The sequence below is a fragment of the Cyprinus carpio genome, chromosome A12 (assembly GCF_018340385.1).
Source record: "Cyprinus carpio isolate SPL01 chromosome A12, ASM1834038v1, whole genome shotgun sequence".
NCBI lineage: Eukaryota > Metazoa > Chordata > Actinopteri > Cypriniformes > Cyprinidae > Cyprinus > Cyprinus carpio.
The window spans coordinates 17,567,692-17,587,725 of NC_056583.1; the positions used below are offsets into that span (position 1 = coordinate 17,567,692).

Consider the following 20,034-nt stretch of genomic DNA (forward strand, 5'->3'; position numbering starts at 1 on the left):
CATGCTTGGTGCAGGAAAACCATTGACCCCTTTATTCTTAAAACAGTATGTGTCTATTTAATGTTAGACATCTAAAGTCTGCAATCTCTAATTTGGCTCTTTTAGGTTAGGTTAGTATTCTGGTCGTTTATTGGAGTTTAATGACTGAGCTGCACATTAGTGATACATTTTCAGTTACTCTTCATGATACATCGTACACCAGTAGGTGGCGTCAAGTGACAAGTTTTATCAGAGAGCGATTCAAATACTTTGTTCAAAATTGTGATTTCATTTGGGAACAAGGCCAATGACTGTTCTCATGAATGAGTCATTGAATCATTCAGTCAACCGAGTCATTCAAAAACACTGATTGATTTAGAAACCAAAGACTCACTGAATCATTTTCTCAACAGATTCATTCAAAACAGTGGTTCAGCTCTTTGTGTGTTTGCTTGGAGTTGCGCAACAGTTGTTTGTGTATTACTTCCTTTGTAACTATTTTCGTTGTCAGGGCAAATAAGGGAAAAGTAACTGGAAATCGTCTGCATCTAAAAATGTAAGTTACCTAATATTAACACTGTTTTTTGTATAGTTGTAAGAGAAGCGATATCTTACAGCTGTGATTAGACTGTCGCAGTTGCTTTTGCGCGTGTGAAATTGCATAAATCTCACTTGAAATCATGCTTGCAATATCATGACACAAAATGTTGTCTAAAATACACATTCGAACTGTGAACAGTTTAAATAAATGCATGTCACGTCATAAATGCATTACACCTGTCGCTTGTCAGACGGCTTGTTTTCGTCTGCTTACATGTTGCAGACCTCATAGTTGAGATATAACATTAGTTATTGCACAGTTCTCATCATATAGCAGCCAACGGTTTATTTATTGTGTATGGAACTAAATAGCTGGGCAAATAGACTTTAGTGGGATGCTATTTTCTTTTTGCTTGCGACATCAATGTAGTCTAAGTGTTGGTTGTTTTATTGTTTTTTTTTTTTGTTTTTTTCATGGCACTCTTCAGTTCTGTGTTATTTATGCCTCTTTACCGTCCAAATAATTAATCAGCTCTGACACAACAGGAAAAGAAACAGCTTTTAATTACTTATGATGAAATAACAAATTATGTTGGCCTTGTTCCCAAAAATACTGGAGCCAGTGCATGGTAATTCATTACAGGCAGAGAGAGACAGTGTGGGAGGGAGACAGAGGGCTGTGAGATATGAGCTCTGTTCGGATGAAATCAATACACACGCTTTGTTCATGTGAGTGTGTCAGCGTGTGTCTGTGTTATTGTGTGAGATCCTTTGCAATCCATCAATATCTATTCAAAAGGTTGAGTGTCAGGCCGCAGTGATGCACTTGCATATCAGCAAACGCTAATGCATTAGACACCTGTAGTATATTCTTATAAATGAGCAAAATTTATCATCTTCCATCCTTAATTTTAATTACTTTTATCAATCCCTCTTCAGTTTAGTTTGTGAAATTTGTCACAATGGAAGTACCTAGTAGGCTGCCTACACAGACAGCTGAGTTGTAAGTTGGCATCGTAACTGTGATTAAACCTCATAAAAAATGATTTGGGATGCTCTGCTCACTCTCTTGCTTCATCCAAAATCACATACTCACTGAGTACATACTTTTTTTGAATAATAGCTTCACAACCATTAAAAAAGTATGTTCTGTAGTATGAATTTGTGTTGTATGAATTTAATCTGGACGTACTACATCCCTCATGTTGTCATTGTCATGTGACCTACCAGCCTCAGTTGTCTCTCTTTACTGCCATTCACAAATCTTCTCCTGTGGCCTCATGGGATAGTCTTGGCTTACAATAAATATGACACAAAAATGCTGGGTAAAAATTTTTAGTTAAATTTTGAGTATTGAATGAAATATGTGCTTGTTTTTGTCTGCTATCATGGATTTTTTTTTCCTTCATTGAGTTTGTTTCATTGTATTCAGGGATTGTCTTATCTGCAAAGCATATATATGCAATGTATTTGGTTCAAATGAGGCGTCTTATAATATTGCTTATACTTTCTGAAACAGCCTTCACCTTAAAATGCTGTCTGCGTAGGCAGCTCGCTAGGTTTTGGAAAGGAGCATTTGTGTTTATACACATTGGGTTCGGTGGATGAACACAAATACGCTCAGGGTTTTGTTGACATGCAGAGACCTCTGTTTTTCATTGCCACCCTGTGAGCCTGTTTTCAGGCAAGCGAAGCGAAATTCTTCAGAAATGAATTCTCACAGAGTCTGTAGTGAACTGGATTTCCCAGAAGACTTCCTGCGTCTCCGGGTTTCAGTTCTACTCTTGACCACAGAGGGGAACACTCAGAATGAAATTAGACACTTCCCCGCAGAGAACTATAGCCTCTCAGATAGACTGACACAGGGAGAATGGACTTTGAGAGGAAGGAAAAAAGAGGGTTAGATGTCATTTTTAAAGGAATAGTTTATCCAAAAATGACATTAAAATTTTCTTTCATCATTTATTCACTCTTATCTCTTCTCAAACCTTTATAACTTTACTAAAAGAAATCTCTGAGCACTGTTTTCATTTGCATGCAATTACAATAAGTGATGATTAATGCTTTGAAGCTTCAAAAAGGATGGAAAAGCACCATAAAGGTATCATGAAAGTGGTCCATATAGTTTTTTTTTTTTTCTTCCGCAAGACTTATGAAATCATACAACATACTTTCTGTGTGTTTTTTGCTTTATAATGCTTAAAAATCCGTCTGGCTCTTCTTGGCATGTTTATGAGATAAGTAGAGATTTTTAAGATCTTTTCAAATGAATCATTTGATGTGGTTCACAAAAACTGAATTTTTCTTTCACAAATCGGTTCTCAAGTTCAACTCAGGGACTGAATTGAGTGAAGAACAACACAAATTTGTTTCTCTCCCATATTGCGTCTTAAGTCTTCACCACTTTTAAGGTGCTTTTCATCTGTTTTTGAAGCCTCAAAGTTTCAGTCCTCATTTATTGTAAGAGCAACTAGCACATATTTCAACTTTTATCCTTTTGAGTTCCACTGAAGAAAAAACGTCATATAGGTGTAAGACAGAATTTCTGGGTGAACTGTCGCTTTTAGAATAACAGAAAGGGTGATGGGAATAGAGGCAAACAGAGGTAACAGGAAAAATGTGCATGATTTGTGAGCGAGTTGATAAAGAAAGAATGATATGCAATAAGGACAGAAAGACTGTTTTCAATAAACACATTAGCACTATATTTCAGATTAATGCTAACAATTAAATGACACATAGGAACAACACTTTTATCAAGCCCCATGGATATGGACAGGGCACTATGCATATTTAATCTGAATAGCCTGCAATAGAGGCCATTACAGCCGTGTAATTACGGTAATGCTCTAACAGGGTCTTTTGTCTAGAGTGCTGCATTCACTCTCTGGGGCCCCGTGTTTGTTGGGCTGTATATTTTTCTATGTCCAAAGAAAAGTTGCAGCATTAACATCTTTTTCCCCCATTTCTTTCTTCTTGTTCTTCCCTCACACTTCTCTGGGTGAAGTGATTTCTTACTCACTACAGTGTTTCTCTAAATAAGAATGTGATTTTATGTCGATTTTAAATTAACAGTGACACCAGGCCCATTTTCTCTCCGCATCAGACCAACAGAATGATTATCCTTCTTATCGAACTCTCAGACTTAACTGTTTCCAATCTGAAAGGGTTAACGGGACATGAAGGAGTTTGTGGTTAATATGTGCCTTGTACGTTTGCAGCTTCCATGTCTATGATCCAAAGAGTGTGTGTGTGTGTGTGTGTGTGTGTGTGTGTGTGTGTGTGTGTGTGTGTGTGTGTGTGTGTGTGTGTGTGTGTGTGTGTGTGTGTGTGTGTGTGTGTGTGTGTGTGTGTGTGTGTGCGCTTTATTTATCCGTAACTATGTGTGGAAGCACACAAGCTGGTGTGTGTGCTCCAAATGTTATGGCAGATCCACTTTAGCTCCGGCGTAGCATGAAGCACCGTTGCCGTACATGCAGAGGATTTTGTGGTTCTGGTGGGGTTCTGAGCTTATCTAGACCCTGCAGGTCTTCTGACTGTTCCTTAATCCCCTCACACATTATAATAACAAGGGCATATGAAAAAAAAAAAAAAAAAAAAAAAAAAAAAAACAATTTAAGTCTAAACATGTAAACATATTCAGAAAAGCAAAGAATTTCAGAGCAATCTGTAATGTAAATTGGGAGCTCACCTTCTTTGTTATGGAAGACTGGGCTTTGTTCTTAATTCAAAGGAAATTTAAAATACCACTTTTTGACGAATTAAATGTTTTTGTTTGCATGTAATTGTGTGGCTTTCATTCTCAGGCTAAAACTTGTTGCTGTCTCTCTCTCTCCTGTAGGAATCAGACACCTCGGTGGTTGCAGTGAGACCCCACCTGCTCAGCCACAGCTGTACATGGAGACCCCCAGTTGGGCAGGTCAGTGTGTTTGTGGAGGTCATGCACTAAATGTTTGTCTAGATGCATTGTATGGGTGTAGCTGTAGATAAGTGTGTTTATTTATCAGAACAGATTTGGAGAAATTTAGCATGTCATAATTTGCTGACCAGTGGATCTTCTGCAGTGAATGGGTGCCATCAGAGTTTAAAGAGCTGCTAAAACATCTCAATAATCCACAAATAATCCACACGACTCCAGTCCATCAGTTAACGTCTTGTGAAGTGAAAAGCTGTGTTTGTAATAAACCAATCCATCATTAAGATGCCATTATGTTAAAGCTAAAATATGAGTCCACTATTCATAATATTGCTTTCTCTATTGAAAAAGTTGTTCATTCTGAATCAAGAGAGAGATAAAGATCTCTCTCATAAAAATCTCTCTCATACTCAGATACAACATTAACAAAAAAACAACCACCATAAAAAAAAAAAAAGCACAAAAAAACACTAAAAAAATAATATTTTGGTGTATTTTGATGAGAGAGGACAACAGGGGATGGACTTTTCACTGGAGCAAGCGTTATTATGAATTATGGACTGGTGTGTTGGCCAAAAGTGCACAGCTTTACACACAGCTTCAATGCTAAATTTCTCTAAATCTGGTGAAGAAACCAACTCGTCTGCAGCTTGGGTGGCCTGAGGGTGAGTCAGTTTTCAGCAAATTTTCATTTTTGGCTGAACTATTTCTTTCAGTCACGTATTTGTTTGTTAGTTAAAACTGACAATTTTGCCATCTTTAACTCGCCCTTATGTTGTCCAAACTCTTGGACAAAATGTCAAAGCTTTCCTTTTCCTTGCAGGTCCCCTTTCATGCTGAGCACAAAATAGTACTACTAGACTTATACATCTTACACTCATATTGTTAAATTGTATGTATTTCAATTTTATATATTTATTTTTCCATTTCCTCTTGCCTAGTGGCAGAAAACGAGTCTGATTGCTACTGGTGACCCCTCAATATATAGTTTCATGATCTTCCTGGTATTGAGTTAGATGTTCTTTCAAGAATGAATGGTGCTGTAAGCAAAGGTTGGATTGAAATTGAGTCTGACCTCTTCAGTTCATGGGATGGATTCATATTTTTGCACAATTTACATTTGCAGGCTTTCTCTCTCTCTCTCTCTCTCTCTCTCCTATATCATCCTTATCCACTGTTTGTCTCAGTGGCATTATTGTTTTCCGTCTGTCTGGGGTGTTTCCTCTGTGGATTAGTTACATTACTAGAAACCTGGTAGATAGAGTTTAGGTCTCATTCATTAATATTTACAAACAAATTTCATACATGTCTGCAAACATAGACAATTTTCCATCACATTCAAAATGTATTGTGGGCTCCTAGGGTGAAATTAGGTTTTAGTTGCCACAAAACACAACCACAAGAAAGGCAGATGCAGAGTTAACCAAACTGAGGCTTTTATTCAGCCAAGGAAAATGGAGGGTCCAAAAAGAAATCTAAACGCAAACTTAAGTTCTTCCCAGTCTGGAGTATCTTCTTTATCTTTGTTGTAGGTGTTCACTCTGTCCATTTCATGGCAGGGCCACCTTAGAAAGGGAGACAGAGCATAGAAAAAACAGGTCAGGAAGCAACATGTGACAAAATTCACCCCGCTTTGCTCTTCAGCCAGTTGTCTTCGGTTACTCTTCAGCTTGTCCACTCTAGACCATCCAAAGGTTTCAGCACCTTCTCCTGGGGCCACCCACCCACCCAGACTGAAGCAGAGATCCATAACTTTATGACGACCTCCATCAGGTCATCATTGACTACAGCTGAGAGTGGTTCCAGGTCTGGAGGGTGAGCAGGTGGAAGTACTCATGATTGATGACTTTTCCTAGCCGGGGCCTGCTCCTCTGGTCTGGGGTTTCTCCTTCCCACATTGGCTTGCCACAGTATGTATATTAAAAAAAGCTCTTATTTTTATTTATCTTTGAAAAGTGGATGTAGATAGATGGATAGAGAGATAGACAGAGTGGCCGTTTACACAACAACGTTTTCTGCCAAAAAAAAGTTTTCTGCCAAAAACTCTGCATTTATAAGTGATTTTCAATGTCCTGCATAATAATAACGGCTTCCTGATGCCCGCAATTTATATACAGGATAATAACCCAACGGCATAATTGTGAAAGAAAGCATCGAAATATATTTTTCTCATATATCACGTATTTATTCCCTTTAGGGGTGACATAGTACACATTATTAACTTTCCGAAAACTGAATTTGGATTCGGGCACATCCCTATTCAAAAAGTGCACATGTTTGAAAATGGCACCGTTATCATTTCCGTGTAAACTTTGAAAAACGGTGATGTCATGCATGTGAATAGTACATGTATGTAGACATGTGCAGTACATGTCGATTTTAAAGGCAATCGCAAACAAAACATACTCAACAATAGCGGAGTATATGGTACTGTTGTTGCTGCTCAAGAGTTTGCTAACGCTTCTTCAGCAAAGTGTGGATTTACTTCACAAACAATATTACAACCAACAGCGGAGAACATCTACATCATATAATCTTTACTTCCATACAGGTACGGTTTACTAACAAGGTGACAGCACCAACTACTATACTTAAAAAAGTAATACAGTCATTTTTCGCGGATAACAAGAATCGCTTCGAAAACGTTGTTTAAAAACTTTTTAAACGTACTTTTAACGTACTTTTTAAAAAACACAAGGGAAAAAACTTTTCAGTTTTTGATTACACCCTTGTCGTTTGTAACATAGCCAGAGAGTGCTTTGTCTGAATTTAGAAAGTGTGAACTTATTCATAGATCTTGATTTTTGGTTTGAAAATGTTTGCATGCAAGTTTTGCCCATAAATGTTTGAATGTATGAGACCCAGTTTAGGACTTTATTTTCCTTGTGCCCTTAAACAAAATCTGAGTTAACTTGAAGTGCACCTTACTGATGTTACCTTTTCTTCTAGCAATGCAAAGCTGCCTTATAAGACCCAAAATGACTAATGCAGTCGCATTGGTCTGGTATGTATGTATGTGTGTGTGCGGGTGTGTGTGTGTGTGTGTGTGTGTGTGTGTGTGTGTGTGTGTGTGTTGTGTGTGTGGTGTCCCTTCACAGATGTGTTTCTCAATTGCAGAAATAAAACCATGCAAAAAATAAAATAAAATTATAAAATAAAATGCAAGTGACCATATCATTTTGCAATGTTAGGATAGAAAATTGAATCAGCTTATTGTTAATATCAGACTCTACTGTGTCATCTGTCACTGTTGAAGCTCGCCAAATTAGACAGAAGCCAACACGGACAGGTTGCGTGACATATCGCTATCCTTAAAAGCAGACAATACTAGATAAGATAAAGAACTATAAATTGCTTGTTTTAGATTTCGGTGCTGTGTTGGGTCGCCTCTTGATGTCCATATTAAAATTTGGCTCCTGAACCAAACTAGTTGAGAACTGCTGCTGAAGAGCTGTAAATGAGCATGTGTCTTTAAAAAGTGGAGTGGAGAGGAGAGGGCCAGAGCGAGGGAGTGAGAGAGGAGTGGTTTAAGTAGTGCTGACGACAGGCCTTTGATTCTGAGCATGCCCATTAGAGGGAGCCATAAATCCTGGGCTCTCTGGACTGCCTGTGTCAGCAGTCCCATGGAATGAATTGATATTAAAACGCGACAAAAAGCCTCTTTAATTCTGCCTCCACCAGCCTCTCTCTCTCTCTCACTTCTTCTCTTCCTCACACTCTCTATCTCTTTCCCTCCATTTCTTCTCTCTGGCCTCCCCCTGTTCTGGACGGTAATTGAAAAGAGGGAGGAGAAAAAAAGCCCAGTGAAGCCAAGCCTGTCATCATAAAAACATCTGCAATTACATCCGCTCTATTCATTATTTATGAAAGTCATTAATTAAATATTACTCACAAATAGCAATAGCATTTCCCCCTTTTTTATCCTCAGGTTGTCTTCAAAATGAGGATGTTTTCTGCCAAACATCACAATGCCGTCTGCAGTAAACATTTATGTTTAGACATTCAGAACGATTATGTACAACCAAGGCCTATGGTGAACTTAGAGGGTCTGTACTTCTTGAGAAAGGCGGAAAATGTACTTATTCCGCGTCTGCGTTTTCACCGCACACCTTAGTGCTGAAATAATGGAGATAACTTGATTCACTTTCAGGCAGATGGGATATTCTAAAACGGCCCTCTTTTCTCATTTTTATTGGCCTGTCTAAAAAATGTCCCGTAATGAGAAGAGGAAGTGCTGTCACAGGATGTCATCACCCCCTCACATGATGTGCTAAAAACTGTAACCGGTGGGATTTCAGGTGTCAATTTGATAAGTTAGACCTGTTATTCCCAAAATTGTAAAGATGAGGAACGATACATCAAACGAGGAGCGCCATGGCATGATGCTCTTTTAAAACGAGCCGGATGACATTCTAAGTGGGGAGAGCCGGGCCGCTCTGAGAGCACCGACCAGCGCCAGGTACAGCTGTTGTAACTCTTTCACTTAGCGGTTCCCCTACATGGAGGCTCTCAGCCGGTACGAAGGCCCACGCTCACGACACGTACGTGATGGATTTGAGTAAGGGAAAAGCCATCATCTGGTCGTGCACACACGCGTGCTGAGCGAGGTGGGCCCCGCGTGATTAACGATATTTGCCTGGAGTCATCGAAAGCTGGATTTAAGTATTTCGGATTTAAAGTAACATTCGTCTCTATTGTTCACAGCGAGAGAGGCATTAGTCAAATTCAGTCACATCTCGGCAGACGACGACACTCCAACCCCTGGAGCACGCTGTGTAAACAGTGCGGTTGTCTCACTCTCGATCGTTCGACAAATTATTCATGCAATTTTCGCCCGTTTTGTCTGATTATCTACAAATCTCTCTCAGAACGGGCTGAGTTTATCATCCTGCCAAAATCATTTATTTCTCAGTAGTATTACCGCTGAGTAAATGTTTGATGAATTGCTGTCATTGCGCCTGTTTTTTAAAGTGCAAATATATGTCTGCCAAATATAGGACTTTGTTTATCATAGTAATTTTGCAAACATGCAATATACAGTACATTTTTTTAACGTTTTTCATTTTTTTTTCCATGTAAAATAAGTTCTCAAAACATGAGAATATCTGCTGTATCAGATGAAATAATTTTCAGTAAACAACCTTTAAAATTAATAATAATATTTTTAAGCAAATAAAAAGTAATTTTCAGTAAACAACCTTTTTTTAATTATTAAATGTCACTTTAGTAAGGCAAATGCATTCTTTTTTCCCCATATTTTGAGTTCTGCACTCCCAAGGTGAAGGGCCATTTGATTCCATTCACAAGAATGGACAGAGAGAGCGAAAAATCCCTTGTGACAACGGAGTAATGAGATGAAATGATAGACCTGGCTCGGGTCTGCACTGGTATTTGTAACTGTAACGTCCTGAACTCAGCATTAAATGACCATCTGATCCAAGACTAACAAGATCCTCAAGGTCAAAGACTCACTCCTCCCTCTAAAATAGTGTTCCTTAAAATGCGCTTAGCAAAGCATAATTTGTGCACACGTGTTTCCCTTCAGCTCAAATAAATCACTCGGCGTAGATGGTCAAATACAAAAGTCTAAGTTCGACTGACATGAACGGACTACCTTTTTTCGAGCACTGAGACAGATTTCAGGACCTTTCTGGTCAGATGCTTTCAAAAGCAGAGGGGTGAAAGTGAAACAGCAAAGATTGCACCTGACTGCCTCGCCGCTCTGTTTCTGTACGTTTGCAGCTTCTCCGGATCTTCAATGGAAATCCAATTGCCAGCGGAAAGCGTTCAATCTTAACTCAGGTTACCTTGTTGGATAGTGGCATCCACTGGTATCACACTGCTGCCATGTTTGAGCTGTTTGTTTTAGGCCTAAATCATGGCAGATGCAGTGTGTGCCAAGCGTGCGTGAGGAAAAATATACATTTGGAATTACTCAAAGCAAAGCACTAATGGAGACTTCAAAGAACGGAATATTATAATTCATGCTGTAAAATATTGAGAACCAGGAGAAATATGCAAAAGAGTGCTTACTCAGTATCTCGGCCTTGTATACACCAACTTATATATTACAGGATGCTGTCTTGCAGTGTTACTGTGCAACAAGTTGTAAAGAGGACAGCTCACCCAAAAAATGAAAGTTTTTGTGATCATGTTCTCACCCTCCACGTCATTTCAAAACGTTGTGACTTTCTTTTTTTCAGTCAAACAGAGGAAGTAAAAGGAGAAGTTTTGAGCAAGTGCTTTTTACTTAAAATGAAATTAGCATGGTGAACAATGCTGTCATATGAATATGTATTAAAAAAAAAAAACATGATAAAAGCATCTCTGGATGGCTCTGTTGTGAGGAAACAGACTGAAAATACTGGACTGTGAGTTATTCACTGCAAAATCCTTGGCTTCCCAATCCATATTCATCCCTTTTTCAGAAATTAAGGCTGTTATTAAATGTGCAATATTCTTAAGGGAGCATTTTAAAACTTTATGAGGGCTTATTTTTGTCTATCTGTTATTTACTCAGCTACATATGTTCAAATACTGAAAGACTAAGTATGTCAAAAATGATGTTTGTTTTTTCCTTACAATTTCTAATATTTTCGAGGCTTGGCATGCAAGTTGTGGAGAGAAACTGTAATCAAAAAAATAAAAATAAATAAAACACACCACAACATTCAGATTTAATAATTGGTCTTCAAGTAATCTGATGAGAACCCACTTGTCTGTATGTGTTTAAGTCTAGATATTAGGAAAATATACTAAAATGTTAGATAACAGATAACAAACAGAGGAGACATTAATTGCCCCCACATTTAATTTGATTACTTGGCGTCATTATTCTGATTTGGGGAGCCCTGATTTAATTTTGACCTGGTTCACCATTGCCAACTTTTGCAGTATTCTGCCGAAGAAAAAGGCAAACAGGTTTGGAAAGCATACAAGTTGAGTAAATGATGAGAAATTTGTCTATATAGGATTTAATCAGCTGTTATGTCAAATACTAAAAGACTACGTATTATAGACAGTTGTGAACACCATTGAAGGCAATATCAGGCTGACGCGATGGGTTATTAAAGGGGCTTTGCTCTCAGCTCACCCTTACAAGTTGCTCTTTCAAATGAGGGCTTATCTAATCCATAATTACACCCGAAGGCACTGTTTGGCTTGTATCTTTGCATCTCATCAGGAGCCCCTGGCCAAAATTGCAGGGACTCATAAATCAGAATTCGCCAATGACACGCCTTTAATTAGAAAGTTTTGACTGTTTTAAAAAATGCTGCTTGGACAGGATATGGAGATTCTTTGAAGCATGGAGACATGACATCGATTATCGAAAGATTGTATCTCTGTCAGTTTGCTCAGAGGAGGTGCACAACAGGAAGTAACTCTTAGCTTGCGTCCTATCCCCGGTCATTACAGACGAGCGATACATGATTGCGGTGTGTGGTTGACATGCTGTGATACGTGTGATGCGTTTATATTCTGTGATCATTTGATTACCCAGCATGAAGTAAGCTTGTTTAATCATTAAAGGAAATTGTCCCACTTCCACACACAAATGTTTAAATCTTGTCATTATTTACCTTAACCTCATCTTGTAAAGACTGGTTACGGACTTTCATGTTTGTGTGTGTGGAAGACAAAGATGGATTTTGTGAGGAACATCCTAGATTGAATTAATAATCATGGAAAGTAAATGGTGACCATGGTTTTCAAAGCATCCAAAACATAACAAAAAGAAAGCACCCAAAATGCACAAAAAAACAAAGTTTAATTTGTCATTGGACCATTTGACAACTATTATTCCAAGTCTGTCTGAAAACTATGTTTAATGATAAGACTTAAGTTTAACTTTTTGTTGTTCACAAAAAAAAAAATCTAGTAATTAAAATAGCAATGCCCCGAATCATGACTGATTTACTAGTTTTGAGTTGGATCTTTTCAATGAATCAGTTGATTTCAATCTGATTCATGATGGAATTCATTCTTTTTTGAGGGGTGGATTATTCATCTCAAACCAGATTCAGCGCCTCATTTTAGATTTAATATCAAATTATTAATAAAAAAGTGAAATACCGGTCTCCCATTTGTAAACCTAAGGGGGGTTCTAAAGCAAGTGAATTTTTTTTTTCTTGCCTTGCAAAGGTCCTTGCAAACTATTTGTAGATGTGCTGGGCTTAAACAATTTTCTTCTTTCCCAACCTGCTGACGGGGTAATATGATAGTCAAAGCTATGTGTTGTTCCCTCGTGTGGTTAATGTTCTTTCAGCTTTTTCGAGCATGTTGCTCCACTAGTTCCTCCATCAAAAATTAACTGAGAAAAAAAGCCCGTAATGATAATCGCGCAGTGTTGCATTATGGGGGGTTAGCCTGCAAGTGCCTGAGTGTTTGGAGAGGGGCGACCGTGTGAGGTACCGTCACACTGATTTGAGGGCCTCTCAAAAGGACGCACAGCAATGGTTGTTATGAGGATAACATGAGCCCTTCATCTCGCCCAATACAGCGTTACAATGGGCTCATTACAATAAAATGGCTAAAAAGTAGGCCCCGTGGAACGCAGGGAAGAGCATGCTGAGAATTCAGTGGAAACGTTTGGAGGAATGGTGTATTAATCGGCCAGGAACTAATTTTTAACCCTAGTGGCAGCTGAATTATGTTCCATTTAAAAAAAAAAAAAAAAAAAAAAAAAAAACTGGATTGGACCTAATGCCAAACACATTGTCTTGATGCTCCACTTCAGGCAAAGCGTTTGGTAATTATCCACACTATGCAAAATATATCTCCTGCTGTGTTTTCTCTCATTCCTTTTTAAATTTGCTTCCATAACTAAGTTCAAATGGATTTTTGGCCTGGGATATAAACACCAATCTTTCACTGTTTATACTACGTAAAGTGGAAAAACTATAAAGCAATCACGTCCTCTAAAAAAGAAGAACCCCCTCAAACCTCTGATGAGGCTTCTAGGATGAATCAGAATGACCCCCTTAGATGGCTTTGTGATGCCATCACTGTCTTCAGGCTCATAAAAGAATAATGCAATTATTGATTGAGCCATTTCAGATCATAGGTTTTCCACCTCGCCAGCTCGGCCTGCCCAGATTAATTTTTGAATTTCGATTCATGGAGCCACATCATATAATGTAACAAAAGGTGAGTCATGTCATTGCTTTTAAACGCTTAAATTGATATGGTTTCCCCGCTGATTGATAGTGTAAACACTGGCAGTCTGCGTCAGCAGTTATGTCTTACAGAACAATACGTACTTGATCATATTTGATTAGCATTATGGCAGATTTGCCATAAATCTTTCACTCAGCGTTAATCCGTTACATTGTTGCAAAATCCGTTTTAGGTTTAACGCTTCATTTAAAGTTCTGTGTTTGTAATGTTCTTTGCATTAATCCAACTCTTACTGTCAAATGTTGCACATAGTAGGCCTGAAAAGTATACGACTGGAAGTCCTTAAGACGTGTAAGAGTCCACAGAGGGAGAATTATGGAACCACTTTACACACCCAGTTCCACCTACATGGTCCAGGGAGAGATGAGGAGCAGCGCACTGTTAATCGTTGTTCATTTCAACTTCATGCTTTCTCCAAAGTGACATCTACTGTCCAGAAGGTGGTACCAACATTATCTATCATCTCTTCCCACGTATCCAGCCTTCAGAAGATTTAGACACACCAAACAATAGGCTCTTCCAGAGATGCCTTTAGTCTGCACAAACATAGTACAAACGCGGCATTTGATCAGCGAAAGGAACAAGACAAACTGGGTTTCTAGACACAAAAGTTCAGGGAGCTGGATAAGTTTACAGTTTTTCTCGCGAGTTGCTTGAACATTTTTCACAATCTCTTTCTCTTCTACTTTGTCTTTACGAGTCGACATTCCATGAGTATAATGCAGTTTTCAATCAAACACTGTAAAATGTTGGAGGCTGGTCGTTAATCTATTCTCTCACCGTTTAATGGCGCGTAAAGATACCCAAAATGGAGTCGTAAATTCCCTCTTTTTTTCCTCGATGAGAAAAGGGAAGTGGGGAGAGGGACCCTGGTAGTGGATCAGCGGGGGTGAGTATTTGCTTCAGCTACGTAATACCTTTTAAGCGGACCAGCTGACATGACGTTTCCCCGTGTATGTGAATCGTTTTTGAGGTTCTCTGAATGTTGAGATGTTGAGAGAGGTTTACCAGCAAAAGGGTAGCACAGACCTTTCCGTATAGGTGGTGTAGGTTTAAACTACCGATGATGTGTTTTGAGACCTATAAATCTTGTTGTGTTGAATTTAGCCAAACAAGGCTTAATCTATTCTGCTTTTTGAGCGATGTTTACAGTTGTGGGGATTGATCCAAGGTAACACAAGAATCTGTTATTAAATGTATGGTTGTATGAGTGATCTTTGAATCAATTTATCATTTACATTCATAAAACGTTAAGAAGAAGAATTTTCTGATCAATAAAAATTTGTAAAATATCGTCAACGTGTTTATCACATATTTTTTATGTATTGAAGGTAATTGATTTTTGATGCTATTTCTAATAATTGAACGTATTTCACTTTTTTCTTTGAATCTATACAAATCAATAAAAAACACTTTTGTAAAGAACATCACTGAACATATTTTGCGGTGTCTCCATTGAGTTTATACAACGATAACCAGCAGATTTTCTCTCAATTAAGCCAAGTTTCAAAAAAGTCTTTATTGCACAACATAGGGAGGGCTATCCAGGGAGACTTTCCGAACTGCAAAAAATACTGTATTCAAACGGGCTTACTGAACCACTTCCCCATCTGACATTGATCCGAAGACCATAGCCCAAACTCATGTGCCATTTGTTGAGCTGTTTGCTCCAAACAAACACAGATTCTTGTTGTTTCTTTTTTTGACAATGCTATAGAGTGATATTGTTTATTTATTGCGTATTAATGGTGTATGTGAGGTTGTGTGTGTGTGTGTGTAAATATATATATATATATATATATATATATGATCTATATATATCTATATATATTATATGCTCCTAGATATATATTACACATCAACTTTAAACACTCAGGTTACTCCAGGTGAATAATGGCTGTAAAACAAAAATTATTTATTTATTTATACTTTTTTTTTTTTTGTTTAAACTGTTAGAAAGAAGACTTGGCTAAATGTATAATGGACAAATTAATTAGAAAAAGCCGGATAAAACTGGGTAGGGCACCGATTCCTAAGAGGGCTAAAGTCCTCTCAAAACACTATATTGTGCCAACTTACGGCCCTAGATAGTGCTGGAAGTCAGTAGGTCTAATTTTTGTCCTCCAGATTCATTCTCTCTCAGTATCCGTTGCTGCTAGTGATAACTTCATGCGGCTAAAACCAATTAAAAGCCCCCTTCAAATTCCATACATGTCGAACACAAGAAGCAGCAGAGGAGGCTTATTTATGTATGTAGGGACTACTTGCGCGTCAGCGATGCATGAAATACAGAGCCAGCTATAAACAAGGAGAGTGCAAGAAATTGTCACAGGAGCCAGGGAGACTGTTTGCAAAACATTTGTTACATCACGAGAGGCTTTTTGATGTTGTGATGTGGACAACACGTTTAGGTGCTCATTATAGTGCTGTTCCTTAGCCTTCATGGGTATATTGTGCGGGGCACAGGCACTGAGGAGGAGCCTCTACATCTACCCTACAGAAGGTATGCACCATCTCTCACACATTCACATTTCGCCATGTTGACACCAGCAGCAGCTACTTTTTTTTGTAATGGAGAAAAATGGGTTAAAGTGAAAGCTCTTTGCCACAGGCCTCTTACCGGTATGTGTGTGTGTGTATTTGGTGGTATTAAGCTTGTATGAGGAGGTTGAGTGGGTGATGAGCGATGGCTGGTATGATTTGAAACATGATGCTTTAGACAAAGAATTTTTTTTTTTTTGTTTTTTGTAGACTGAAGGACAGTTACAAAACTCAGTATTTGCTTTACAGATTATATACACACTACGGCACTAAATTTAGAATGTGCCTACGCTATGAAATACTAGTGAATCATGTATTGTTACATAAAAAGATAATGCATATACGACTTTTGAGATACTCTGAAATTAGATTTACAAACTCAGGGGGGTCGGTCAAAAAAAAATAGACACACACTGATGAGCCAAAACTTTGGAGCCGATCACAGATTTAAGCGAATATCGTGGACCCATCTCCTCACAAGGCCACAACATATTAAGGTCTAGGTATATTAGATGAACGCAAACAATCAGTTCTTATAATTAATGTGTTTAATGCAGGAAAAAATTGGCAGGAATTAGTCTTGCGTAGCCTTGGTGACTTTGAGAACAAGGACGGCCAAGCGGCATATGATTGAAGTTAGACAACCAATCACATTTTGTTTTTGTGACATATGTTTAGGGGCCGGAAATGTTCCCAATAATAGTTCCTTTAACCATGAGGGGTGTTAGCGGACAGGAATCATTGTTTCCAGGTGGCACGGTTAAAGAACCATTGGAACTCACGGAACTTGGTAATTCAACCAATCAGATGATGTCTTTGTATTCCTGAAGGTTTTCAATTGTGGGCCATATGGCATCAGATGTTTCAGCCACGGTCTGTTGGCAGCGTCTGAGGCGGAGATAGGAATCCCCCAGGAATAAGACAGAGGACTTTGACAAGGGCAAAGTTTATGGCCAAGGTCCTGGGCCAGAATATCTCTAAACCAGAAAGATTGATGGTTGCTCCTGGAATCAATAGTGCGAAATTTACCAACACTGGTCTGAGGTGGGCAAAACCACAAAACCAGTGACAGGGAGTTGGGGCACCCAAGGCTTCATCTATCCAAGAGGACACAAAAGACTTTCCCATTTTTTGGTCCTAGCCAACAGAGGGTCTGTTGATGATAATATATGGGAAGAATGTGTCACTATGTAGCCGCAGACGCCTATGATGCACCCCTGCCCACCATCGAATGCACCCTACAATGGGCATGCACCACATTGAACTGGATGTTGGAGCTGTGGAAGAAAGACAACCTGGACTGATTAGTCCCATTTACTTTTACCTCATGTGAAATGGCTCGTGTGAAGTGTGACTCCATTTTACCTGGGGACAGGGCATGGCACCAAGATGCACTTTTGGGACAGTGTGGAGGGAGTGTGGTGCACTGGGCAGTGTACTGCTGGGACACCCTGGGTCTAGCCATTCATGGGATGTAAATTTGATACGTGCTACTTACCTAAACATTGTTTAACACCAGGAACACCCCTTCCTGACAAGGGGTTTTACATGGTGGAAGTGGCATCTTTCAGCAGGATAATAAACCTACACTGCACAACATTGAATAACATGATGAGGAGTTGAGGGGTTGCCCTGGCCTCCAAATTCCCCAGATTCTCAATCCAATTGTGCGATGTGCTGGACCAACAACAAGTTCAATCCACAGTGGCTCCACCTCTCAACCCTGCTACCTTAACCCTACCCACTTGAAGGATCTGCTGCTAAACATTCTTGGTCACAGATACCAAAGGACACTTCAGAGGTCTTACAGAGTCCATCCCCAGTTGGTCGTAGACAATGTTTTGGCAGCACATGGAGGACCAACAGCATAGTAGCCAGGTGGTAATGATGTTTTGGCTCATCAGTAACTCCATGTTACTATTTTTTGACCCAATAATACATCTTTTTATTCCAGCCACTAATAGATGGGTAGTCTGCTTTTAATCAGATTCTTTGATTGAAAAAAAAAAATGCCCCTAACCCATCTGAACACCATCTATAAGTGGACTGAAAATATAATTCCAAATGAAAAAATAGGGTGGTTAAAACAGTCAATAGTCTTCCTCATAGGCTCATACATAAAAAAAATACATGAGAACAGGAATAAATTCACTGTCAATGTGGAGCAACAGTGTTTAAATGCTAAAAAGTCATTATAAGATTTAAAAATTGTAAAAATGGGCAAAAATCAAGGTATAAAACGGTTCAGCACTATCATACCTCATTCTGAAATCATTTAGCGTCTGTCTCCGCTCTCTTTATCCCTCTCTCTCCATTTGTGTCTCGATCTGGGCTCACTGTTTTGCAATATTCTCAACTAATACGAGATTTTATCAGTTCCAATCTTACTGTTTGATTGAAGAATGAGGGGGACATTACCATACATGGTCTGTCACAACACTAGAAGACACACATAAATGAGCAAATTTCCATTTCCTCACATGTCACCTTCATTTATGCCCAGTGCCTTTTAAAACGGACAGATTTTCTCTTTCTGTTTTGGTACTTCCAAATGAATTCAAACAGCACCCCAAGCTAAGAATACCAAATATAGAATGCTTCGGTAATGAAGAATGTTTCCTCAGTATGCACTTACACTTACCATTTCAAAAAAAGGTTCACAACTTCGAAATGCTTTACAGCCTTTCTGTACAATTGCTGACAGTTTGTTTGCATTTATGTGTGGTGTGTGGCTACTGGCATTGTGTGTGTTGGTTAGTGTGTGTGTGCACATAGTAAAGAGACTATGATAGAGCCAGGACCAATTACACATTTTTCTACAGTGATTGTTATCTTAAGGGCTGTTGATTAGTATGTTTAGGAATGTTTAATATTCATTAAGATTTAAGGGGAGAAGAGAGGGAAAAGTCACTGAGAAATTCGGAAATTAAATATTTAATGAGCTATTTCCTATCTGTGGTGCGCACTTTACCCAGAGATCAGAGTTTTCTCCCCCCATGTCGTTAGCGGATCAGAGGTCATTTTAAAAACCTTTTAAGAGTAGGACATTTTTAAAATGGATCACAGCTCATTTTTCTTGTTCACTGCAAGTACTGGGCCAACATATCAGACCGTGAAACTTTGGAAGTCTCCTTCTTTAAGGTTAAATCAACTAATTATGAGACACTAGATTTTATTACCTGAAGAGTCCAAAATTCAAAATGAAGCCAAACCGGAGTGGGAAGATTTTGTCCTGATTATATGTACTTGCTCATAACTGCTGAGTGCTTTTAATTTGGGGGATCCTGTGCGATCGCCTGTGTTTGTTGCCTGTCCGAGAGAGTTGACTGATGTTTTACACTCGCATGACGGAAGTTCATGGCTTAGTTGCTTTGCTGTTTTGCTGACACCAAGCATTCACATGCCGGTTTATAGAAGCCTTGCGAGAGTATGAGGGAGAGTGTCCATGAGCGGAGAGGTGGCCCACTTGCTTCTCTAACACGTGTAAGGCGAGACTCGCGACTGAGATGAGGAGCTCAGACTCCCTTCGTCTGCACCACAGTATTTGTCACATTTCAGTGAAGTGAACCAGGAAAATTTGCTGGGGCCATTGCTTCAGGAGGAAAGAGGCGAAAGAGAGATGGGTCCTGATGATAGAGAGGGTGTGTGAGAGAGAGAGAAACAAGAGATTGAATAGAGGCAGTAGGCTCCATCTGGACATTTGCGTGAATTGTCCTCTCTACAGTTCAGCACCATAAGGACATCTGAACTCATGGGTAGTGGCTACATGTGGGACTGTCTTCACGCCTCCAGGCTGACTACCGCAAGGGAAAAAAACGCAATTTTAGCCATTGCATGTCCATCTGTTTCATGCTAGTTTGAAACATGAATGGTCTACCTTC

The 20,034-nt window shown here is 39.0% G+C and overlaps 1 protein-coding gene across 5 annotated transcripts in view; it reads left to right on the plus strand.

Moving 5' to 3' along the window:
* Window positions 1-400: 400 nt before the first annotated feature.
* The window catches only part of LOC109084704 (RNA binding protein fox-1 homolog 3-like), a 200,661-nt gene continuing 181,027 nt past the window's right edge, over window positions 401-20,034 (plus strand). For 2 of the 5 annotated variants that reach the window (XM_042767926.1, XM_042767927.1), the window contains exons 1-2: window positions 403-535; window positions 4,361-4,438. In XM_042767926.1, the coding sequence (XP_042623860.1) occupies window positions 4,417-4,438 (22 nt within the window). In that variant the 5' untranslated portion in view covers window positions 403-535; window positions 4,361-4,416. Of the gene's footprint in view, window positions 536-4,360; window positions 4,439-20,034 lie in introns of all 5 variants that reach the window. The other 3 variants (XM_042767928.1, XM_042767923.1, XM_042767925.1) reach the window with 3 other exon arrangements.